This window comes from Corvus brachyrhynchos, unplaced genomic scaffold (genome assembly GCF_000691975.1).
Source record: "Corvus brachyrhynchos isolate BGI_N302 unplaced genomic scaffold, ASM69197v1 scaffold633, whole genome shotgun sequence".
In the NCBI taxonomy this organism is placed as follows: Eukaryota; Metazoa; Chordata; class Aves; order Passeriformes; family Corvidae; genus Corvus; species Corvus brachyrhynchos.
Window position 1 is genome coordinate 2,743,281 of NW_008237435.1, and position 10,842 is coordinate 2,754,122.

General features: G+C 43.1%; 1 protein-coding gene across 1 annotated transcript in view; it reads left to right on the top strand.

The window, feature by feature from the left end:
- Window position 1: 1 nt before the first annotated feature.
- The window catches only part of SLCO5A1 (solute carrier organic anion transporter family member 5A1), a gene marked incomplete at its 5' end in the record, with an annotated part of 70,407 nt that continues 59,566 nt past the window's right edge, over window positions 2–10,842 (top strand). The window contains one exon of the mRNA XM_017731207.1: window positions 2–602. Coding sequence (XP_017586696.1) covers window positions 2–602 — 601 coding nt within the window. The remainder of the gene's footprint in view (window positions 603–10,842) is intronic.

The following is a 10,842-nucleotide window of genomic DNA, read 5'->3' on the forward strand; positions in this document are numbered from 1 at the left end:
GCCGCCGCCGGCGCTGCTGCTGGCGGGCCCCCCGGGCAGAGCGTGCCTGCGGACAGTGCTGGCGGACTCGCGCTTCTTCCTGGTGTGCATGTGCTTCCTGACCTTCATCCAGTCCCTCATGGTCTCCGGCTACCTGAGCAGCGTCATCACCACCATCGAGCGGAGATACAGTCTGAAGAGCTCGGAGTCGGGGCTGCTGGTCAGCTGCTTCGACATCGGGAGCCTGGTGGTGGTGGTCTTCATCAGCTACTTCGGGGGTCGCGGGCGGAGGCCGCTCTGGCTGGCCGTAGGGGGGCTTTTCATCGCCCTGGGCGCTGCGCTCTTCTCCTTACCTCACTTCATCTCTCCGCCGTACCAGATCCAGGAGCTGAACTCCTCCGTCAGTAACGACGGCTTGTGCGTGGCCGGCAATGGCACTGCCAAAGAGCAGTGGGACTCGTCGGCCTGCATCAAGGACACCGGTGGAAATGACCACTCTCTCTATGTAGCTTTATTCATTTGTGCCCAAATCCTCATTGGCATGGGCTCGACACCCATCTATACCTTGGGACCAACCTACTTAGATGACAATGTCAAGAAAGAAAACGCCTCGCTGTACCTAGGTAAGGCAACTTAAGTACCTGGGTACTTTGAATGCTGAACCCCAATCTCTCTGAGGGGCCAGTTACAGGTACTTCTCTGCCTTGGTCCTGCTGAGCAACATCTGTGCTAAGTTTTCCTTTTCAAATGACTTTTTGAAGTAAAATTGCCGTTCTTTCCTGTTTTAAAATGTTTTGTGGCATGGTGAACAGTAGTAACAGGTGAGGCTAATACAGTGTGCCTAAAAGCGGTTGTACTCACACTCTCCTGCACAGGGAATAGAACAGCAGAAAAAGCCGTCTTTAGTGCTTTTCAGCACTTGGCAGTAGCCGGTGACTTTTTCAGAAAGCAGTGTTAAAATTTGCCGTGCCCTTTCAAAACTCAGAAGCTTTATATTTCTAAATTCTGGTTAGTGTGCCTTTAGAGTAAAGTCTCTGTAATGTTAATGTTCGATAAGCACTTCAAGAGATTTTTGGCATGCTTCATTTTACTTTTCCAGCATTCATTTGCCTTTAACTAGCAATGAATTTTGACTGGCATTGATACATCATCTGGCATCTTAGAGTTAAAAACCCATCGATAAACCAGCATGGAAAACCTTTAGGGTTGAGTTTGGTTAGGGTAGCTCAAGGAGCACAACGAAATGAGAGTCTAATTTGGCACATGTTTTTCAGCAGGTACCGACAAGTCTTTCTGATAGTTGTGCGGTGGTGGGAGGAAGAAGTGTCTGAGATAACTGGGTACTAAACTTTACTGGAGTTTGATCATGATAGTTTGTGTAATGTATAAGAAGATTGGCTGCTCTCTGACTTTGCATTAGCACCTTACAAGCTTCTGTGAGAAATGAACCTCATGTACCCCTTCAAATTGTTTTCATATAACAAGAGGCACTTAGGGGGCTGAGAGAGCTGCCAAGGGGTTTTGGATACTCAGCATTACCATTTGCAGTTCAATTTACTTTGGCTTTACAATAGCCATGGAGATAATAATTGCATGTAAAACACACATTTATGAAAGTAATACACTTGTGGGGTGTGTGCATAACTACTTTACTAAGCAAAAGTAGTGATCCGGATCAGCGTTTTTATTCCTTTTGACCTGTTCTTTGGCAATTTGACTGTTCCCTGAACCGTTTTAAAGCCATACACAGTCTGTGCACAGTGTCTTGAAAAAGCCTGGGGCAGTTTTTGGAAGGAGGGAGAAGTATTCACTGCATTGCTAATCTGCATGATGAAGTATTTGACAGTGTTTTTTCCCTCTCTTCTCCCATCTGAGAAAGGTTAAGTGGTGTGGAAATTAAGATTAACCTAGCACCGACTTTATTGGTAGTATAAAAAAACAAAACAGCTCGTTACTGAGGTTACTAAATTGTAGTTTGGAACTTTTGCAAGTAGGTGATCTCACACAGTCCTCAAAAACACGGAAAAAAGAAGGAAATGGAAATGCTGTAGGTGAAGAATGAAGGGTAAAAGAGGTGAACGGTGTGAGAGGAGGAAATCTTTCTTCAACAAAGGGGAAGGCAAGGTCAATGGGGGGAAATCCTCACTGTGCAGGAGAAATGATGCCTACCACTGACGGGCTTCTAGCACAGGAAATTGTAATGAAGTGACTCAGGTAACTTTAATTGCTGCAAAGTTAACGAAGGTAAAAGGCACCAGCAGCTGGGTAGACTCCATGTGACCCTGTGCCCGCCAGGCACCGAAGGCAGCTTTGATCTGTACTGGGAGGACGCTTATAGAGTTGAAGCTCATTTCTAGTGATTCATAAGAACAAAGATGAGTACACGCAGCTACAGTGTACGTGAAAAATGTATGCCTGTGATTTGATTGTGACCACAGGGAGAATTAAAATGAACACAAAGTGTGTTTAAACATTGAATAAAACATACCATCACCTCCATTCAGTCTTGAAGCTGCTCAGGGCTAGAAGCAATGTTGTCTGGTGTTGGAAATCCTGGCATTATCTTTTTTAAATAGTGTGGATGTCTGAGGAAGCTTTTTACTTCCTAATGTTTGAGTATTTGCCTTACTTTAGACTTAGGCCTATGACTTTTTGAGGGGCAGCAGTAGAGTCTGAGGTTTTGGGGGAAAAAGAACACTGGCACGTTGATGTGAGCAAACATGTTTTTGTTGGATCTTCTCAATGGTTTGGAATGTTGCATGTCCTTGAGGAGAGGGATTTGTGGGCAGCACACAGCCCAGCCAGGTGCAGGGATGGAATAGAAGTGGCCTGGGCATGGCTCTGCAGGCCTGCCACCTCACATCCTGTATTATGTAATGCCTCGTTCTCCAGCTGGTGTGATTCTATTACTGGGGAAAACTATGCAAGTGATGTCAAAATGTAAAATGTATGTTTGTGTGTAGGCATGAGCTAACAAAAAGTCTCAGAGTGGGCCATGGCGGTTGAGGTTTTAAAAAGAGAGGAAAGCCCAGTGACAGAAATCCCAGTCACACAGACATGTGTTTGAGTGTGGATAGTAATTAATAAAGTATCCTCTAACACAAAATGGAAGGACACTAACCTGTTTGTTCATAATCATGCTGGTATTGCATTCTATGTTTTTCTCCCAAAGGAAAATAAATATGTAGGCTTGCACCTGATAAAAAGTTCACTGGGCTGCAGAACTGGTGAGCTTTTTGACCCTGCAAGTGTGCCCACTAACAGTAGGTCAGTAAAGCCCCCCTGAGTATCACTAATCCTGATTCTGCAAAAACTCACCTTATGTGGCTGTGGAAGCTATCTTACTTATTTTTCAAGTTAATCCAGCTCAGGGCTCTAGTGGCGATAGCATATCCTCTTAAGTGTAGGCATGCAAGCTCAATGTGGACAGCTGTTTTAACATTCCTGGCTGGAAGTCCTCCTCTCAAAAAGCATATTTGATGCTTATACATAGTCTCTTGGCTGCCTACACATAAGTCCATCTGTCAGAATGGCATGGTGCCAGTTTACAAGGTGCTGTGTCGTTTTTAGTAGGACAAAGGTGCCAAGCAGGGATGTGTATTTGGGCTGCCTGCCTAGCAGTGTGTGAGCTCTTCTGTGGGATGTTCCTTCCTTGTGAAGCAATGCCACCTCCGGGTCCTCCCGTCCCTTAAACTTGACAACACTTTGATGCCCTTGATGCTAACTTTGAGAAATGTGTGACATCAGGCTTGGAAACAAATCCTGATTGTAACAGGTGCCTAGGAAATGTAAGAACTGGTTCCCTTAATCACAGATAATCCAAAAGGGAAGTTGCACACTATATAAAAACTGGGCAGTCACTAAGTGGTCTTTGTCTCCTCCAAAGTCTCTCTCTTCTGTGCTCAGCTGTACTGTGACATGTCTGTTGTCAGCTGCCTGATGTGTGCAGGTTCTTCTTTCAAGTATTTATCCAATTAAATTAATTGCAATTCAGTTTGAAGCTGAATTGGACTTCATGAGTCTTGTTTTGTACACTTGGTGGTGTTTCTGCTACGTGTCAAATTCTAGCACTTAAAACACTGTGATTTTTCTAAACACTGTGGGGTTTTTTTAGGGATCCAACAGTTTGTCTTGAATGTGAGTTTGCCATATGATTGTATCAGGACTTTTAAAAGCAGTTCTTCAAAATTAAGTGTGGCACTTAGAAGTTTTAGTAGTGGCATTACAGTACCTGAATAATTTTTAAATATTTTTCTTCTTTTGCAATTGGATATTGTAATAAAAAAGGAATTTACCCTAAAAATTCACACGTAGAGAGGCAGTATTAGGTTTAACAGAAACACTGCATTAATGAAATATTCTAACATTCAGGAATGGCTTCTACCAGTACCCCCCCAAAATGACTAGTGGACAAATCAGTCATTGTGCTAAGGATATTTTATTTCATTTTCCAGAATACTATAGGCTGGTTAGGATATGATATGAGAAAAGTGTCTCAGTTTAATTTCATGCAGACTGTTCCTAGGTTTTGGAACAAACTGTAATCACAAAATTCATAAAGGTTTTATGAGATAATGGCTGAAAAATTGGATAAACCTGCAAATGGGCTTGGTACAGATAATTGCTGAAAGCCAGGGAAATAAAATCATTTCATAACCTGGAAAAAGAATAAATATTTAGACAAGTTTCAAAAATATTTTGAACTCTTGCTTTGTTTTCATGAGGATTGTTTGTGGGTTGCTGTTTCTATTATTAGGTAAACAGTTACTGTGGTATAATTCTGTGACTACGTTCTGTTTGGAAAACACCTCCTTATTCCAGCATTTTACAGACTGATGTTCTGTGTACCCCTCATGTTTTTGTTACAGACTTCCTCAAAGTCTTTATATATGTATGTATGATGATTGTATTTGTTGTATTTCTAGTTAAATCTACCCCTATATCCGCATCTCACTTGGAAGGAGAGGGCAGGAGGAGTAGCTTCACACACTCCATCAGAAACCCGCCACCTCTACTTGCTGGGTCCCACAGCAGTTGCCAAACAAGCTAGATCTCTGTTACATGCCGCTGCTTGGATGTTGGCACAGGAAGCATTGGATTTTTGTGCCACTTTGACCCATTTTGGTCTGGCTGTTTCTGGGGTTACAAATGTCCCTGGGAGACAGGAACTGGAGCCTCCCGAGGGCAGCAGGTCCTCTATGTGGATGCTACAAGGTTATTGAGGTTTTCTGAGACAGGATCAACTTTCTAGCTGAGCAGGAGGGACCATCAAGCAGCAGGGAAACAGCTGACCAGCATTTAATTTTATTCTCACCATTCAGCTTATGACCACTTTTGGTTTACCTTTGGAATATGCTTCCTGCTTCCTGATATCCAAAAAAGTTAGTTTCTTACAGGGTTTTCTCAGCATTGATCCCTACAGTTGGTAAACCCTACAGAAATAGTACGTTTATTTTTACAGCATGCCTGTGAGGAGGCAGGATTTTATGAATCAAAAATTGAAGCCAAAGGGCGTGTTCACCAGTATTTTTTATTGCTTGCTCTATATTCCTTGTAAAGGGGAAGTGTGCCAAGCTTATTTCTCAGATACATGATTTTACTTTATCTGAGAGAAGGCCACATCTTGTTTTATCCACAGGCAAGCATTAAGACTTGATCTATCAGCAGTTTGTTTTTGTACAAACCTAGGGTGCATCAGGCACAGCTGGGCAAGGGAGGGGATTTTCCCCTCTGCTCTGCACTAGGGTGGCCTCACCTTGAACATCGTGTGCAGTTTTGGGTGCTATTAGAGAGTGTCCAAAGGAGGGCAGTGAAAATGGTGAAGGGCCTTGAGGGGAAGTTGTATGAGGAGTAGTTGAGGTCACTGTGTCTGTGAGGAGGAGGCTGAGGGGAAACCTCACTGCAGTTACAACTTTCTTGTGAGGGGAAGAGGAAGGGCAGGCACTGCTCTCTTCTCTGTGGTGACCAGTGACAGGACCTGAGGGTATGGCCTGAAATTGTGTCAGAGGAGGTTTAGGTTGGATATTAGAAGAAAAGTTGTCTCCCAGAGGGTGATTGGGTGCTGGAACAGGCTCCCCAGGGAAGTGGTCACAGCACCATCTTGACAGAGTTCAAGAAGTGTTTGGATGATGCTCTCGGGCACATGGTGTGACTCTTGGGGATGGTCCTGTGCAGGGCTACAAGCTGGACTTGATGATCCTTGTGGGTCCCTTCCAGCTCAGCATATTCTGTGATTCCATGATTCTGTGGAACACATGCTTGTTTTGTTTGAACACTCAGCTGGGCAGCATTAGCAGAAGGCTGTGCTCGGCTGGGGGTAGGGAGCATCTTGGGATGCAGGTGAAGTGACTGCAGCTCTATTTGTGCATATGGATTATAATGCTTTCTCACACAGATGATTTAACACTCAGATGGTGCGATATTGTGCTTCTCTGGCACTCTGTAGCATCTTTTTTTTTGGTTAAAATGCTGATCAGGCAGCAGGCACAGTTCCTGCATAGTTCCTAATAATTACTTACAGTAGCACTGTGCTGTTTTATTGTCCTTTCGTATAACCGAGGAGCTAGAAAGATCTTACTTTTCTTCTCCACTTTAGTTTCCTACTCCATAGGTGGACTGATACTTCTTTTTCGTACTGTGATCCTAGATACAATTTTCTTAAGCATTTAGAGAAGCTGGTTGGTTGGGGTTTTTTTGTCTGTTTAAGCAATGTGTTCATACAGTGAGTTCAGTGAAGAGTGGGGGGCAGCCTTTGCTCTGAAGTTTTCTGCCTGCAGGATTTAGTGTTGTGAGTGGTAGATCTTCACTTGCTCTGCCAGTGTCATGTCCCTTAGGGATGCTTTCTGCATCTCTCCAGTTGTGTCCTTGCCATGAGCCATGGCATTGTTCACAAGCAGCTGTATTGACAAAGCATCACTTCCAGTAACTGGCAAAATGCACTTTGCCCTTCTTAAGAGCAAGAAGAGACTTAGGCACATGCTCCCCTGATTGTCTCTTTCTCTTCATATTAAAGGACAAAAACTGGATTGGATCCAGGGTTCTGAAACTCACTGAATTCCCAGGTCCAGTTGTTTCCCTTGCTTAGCATTTGTCAAAATGGTTAGCATTTTGTTTCTGAGGTTGACAGTGCCCTTTTCACCCGCTTGAACTTGGGAATAATGTTTTCTTGGAGAGTGGCTCCCTTCCCTGTCAAGCTCTGCTGCAGGGCTGGTTTGTGCAGACAAGTGTCTCCACCTGCTGTGGTCCCGGAGCAGCTTGGAAACATAGACATGAAAGTGGCCTTTAAGTAACAGCTTTTTCGTAGCTTTTGCCAGGAACTGAAGGCTTGGGATCTAGTGTCTGATTACCTGGGGGCTGGAAACTTTAGCTGTCTGCTGGATGCCCCGACTGTTTTCTAAAGGATCACTGTAACTACTCCTGTTGCAGGTGGATTAGAGATGCTTTGTGTTTCATCCATTTTCCCTTAGCTTTCATTCAGTGGCCGCCTCACCTGGGAGGACTTAATTGCTGTGAAAGTGCTTATGCAGTCAAAAGAAAGGAGACTGGATTTCTCTCTACTGTCATTCAAAGACACATGGGTTTCTGTCTTGGTTGTGCAGGAAATACAGGCAATTATATAAATGAGTCTCAGCCTTCTGTTTCATCCTGAAGGCCAGCATCTAAAGATTCAGAGTTTTTAGAGGAAAGTAAATGAGTGGAATTTATCCATGGTTTTTAAAAGAACAGAAAAGTAACTCAATCATATTAAACTCTCACGCTCTCTTTTTAATCCTACGATTTTTTTTTTTTTATCCTTGTTTCTTGTGAAGAATGAACTCTGTTTTCCTTTTTTGTTGTTTTTACATGCCTTTCCTATTTATTTTGTGTAGAATTTTGAAAACAGTTGAGAAGCTACCATGCAAAAATGGCACATACTTCAGCTGGTCCCCTCTGGCGGTTGCTGCTGCTCTGGACTGGAAGGGTCAAAGTAAGCGCTAGCTCTGACTTGGCTGCTGATGGATGGGGCAGTGCCACATGGACTCTGAGGGCAGGGCAAGCTGGTCACCTGTCATCCTGTGAATCGTCACCAGAGCTGTCAGAATTTCAGCTCCAAGTCCAGGGGTGTCTCTGCAACCCCCTCAGCAGCTACAGGGACGCTGGGACTTGTTAGGGCTGTAATCGGAAAGCTTTGAGGTGGTACAGTTGGAAGAGGGAAAGCCCTAGAAGTGTGGGCTCTGCACAGGGAGCAAACTGTTGGCTTTCTGATTCCTCGTGTCCATGCTTTTATTCAAGCACCGTGATGCTTTTACCTCAACTCAGTTGGACAATCTGCACATGGGCTGGAGCTAGCAAATTTATGACAGCAGATAGCTCTGCAGTGCGCATGCAGGCTAATTGCACCTGAGTCAGCCAAATCTATACTCTAACTCCTTCCAAGTGCCCAGAAAAAAATAGGACATTTCCTGTGATGGGAAAAAATATATCAGTGCTCGGCAGTATGGAGATGTATGGGCTGTGTCCTGCTCTGCTGCTGAGCAGTTGGGAGTTTGGGCATCTGTTGTGCTGTCACAAGGCCAGAAATTCAGACACTGCACAGCATTAACGAGAAAGCTAACGAACCTGGGTCTTTCCACTTCCCTTCTTTTCTACCACAAGGAATTTTTTCTTACCTGAGAAATGAGGAAGTGCAGACACAGAAGCTCGACTGTTATTTTATGCTGCCATTAGACCCAATTGTCTAATCAGAAAGTATTAGCTCTCATGTAGGTAAACAGCTTACTTGGCAGCAAAGACAAATTAATTACACCAGGGAAAAGCATCATGCTCTGGTATGAATTACATTTTGTGGTGAGTTTGAAGGAGATACAGTCAGAAAAAAACCATGTATATTTTTCCTTGTAATTTGAACAAGCAGATACATGAGTTGTGTCGCATGAAGTTTGCAAAGCAGTACTGCATGTCCACTAATTGTATGTTCCTGTGCTTTTCATCTTTGATTCTCTTCCCCATTTTCAGTACAGGTGTCTTTTCAGCAGCTCGCTTCCTTTTCATTAGCTTGTCAGGATATTTTTCTTAGTGTTTCCACTTACTTCCTTGCTTATATTGACGTTAACACTACTTATATTGCATCATGCACAGTAGGACCTCAATCTGGTGGTTGCCCTCTGCACCTTTTATCTTTGATGTTTACTGGATTAGAATGAAATCCTCAAGAGTGTCTCAGCATTGATTTTTCTTAAAATCCAGCTGCCCCGAAATCAGCTACCAGCTCTTCAGTTGTTTGAATTTAGCAAGCTTTTGTGAATTAGTGACAACTTTCCATATTTACTTGTTTTCAGTCAACTTCTTCAAAGTGACAAAAATTAAATCCTGGCAGGGTTCCTCTGTGATTGCACCCTTTTCTTTCTGTATTAATTAAGCTATCCTCTAGAGTCAGAGTATTTCAGATAATGCATATATGAGCTGAATGTATTTTCTGATATCTTCTGATTTGCTATTTTATACTTGAATTGTAGTTTATCCTGGTGTTTGTCCTGGATTTCTTCACAGCTGTTGACTTCAGGTGTCATGCAGGCACTGAAAAGTGCTGGTGTGCTCATGAAGCCAAGTGCTTTCAATCACACCTTGGTTCCTACTTCTCCTTTTTTTAGTCTCTGATTAGATTAAAATCTGAATACCGGACCTCCCCAGCAGTCATTTCGAGTAACGCATTTTTGTAGGCAAGCCAGAGTAGACAGGGAAATAGTTGTGAGCTCTGCTGTGGTAGTTGCTAACCTATGATTACTTAAACGAAATGTGTCAAGCACGCCTCATTTGCATCTACAGCTATCTGAAGGAAATACTCTGGAAGATATTACCTGACATTGCTGTGTGTTAAGCTCTCCCTGTAGTTGAAGAGAAATTGCTGTATTCAGCTGAGCTGTTGACTCAGTAGATTTTGCTTTGTATAAGACAACTGAAAACACTATCTTTTCCATCAAAAGTTCCTAAGAAATCAGCTCATAGGTGCAGAGGTCAAACCCATGTGAAGTTCATGAGCAGAATAACCTGTGGATGCTGGTTAGGTGGGAACTTTCAGCTGAAAAAGCCCCAGGAAGAGTGAAGGAGAAGAGGTTAAGTGCCAGCAGCATGGGACTGTCAGTGCCTCTTTTGTGTGGTCCAAGGCAGTGAGGGACAAATCCAGAATGGATTCTGGTGAGGAGGTACCTGCCAGGGAGAGTTCCAGGTAGAGCCTGGAAGGGCTGAAGATGCTGTAAGTGTCTGTGGAGTGCAGGAAAGTCTCTAACAAGGCTGGGGAGTTTTGGCAATGCAGAGAACAGAGAAGCTTTGCTTCTGCCACGCTTTTTCTTCTTCACACCTTCACAGAACAGCATTTTCTGCTTTTGCCCAAAGTGCCTCTTCATGCCATTCATTGGTCCCTGCCATTTCAGTAGTTTGAATTTAAGAAATAGTAGCAAAATAGTTTTTTCATTTTGTGATTTTTTTAATATAAACTTGTGTTCCTGCTTGTTAATTCACCCCAGTGAGGCAAAAAGAGATTTAATGAAGAGCATAACCTTCTAGAGTGGAAATAGCTTCAGTAATAATCCTCTCGTTTAAAAAAAGTAAAAAATTTGTTACATAATATTAGAGTATGTAATTTTTGTAAATATGATGGGCAGTGTATATCAACTTGATTTAATACAGCTGTCTAGTGACAGAAATAGTGAAGGTATCCCTAGGGAATTTTTATAGTCACAGGAGAAAATAGCACATGAGCTTTTTGAGTCTGCAGTATAGTAGTGCTGAGGCACATCAATGTAGGCATTTATCTGGTAAGTTATATAATTTGCCTAAAATAAGAATTTCAAAAAACTGTTTCTTCTGCTAGGGAAGACCTAGGGA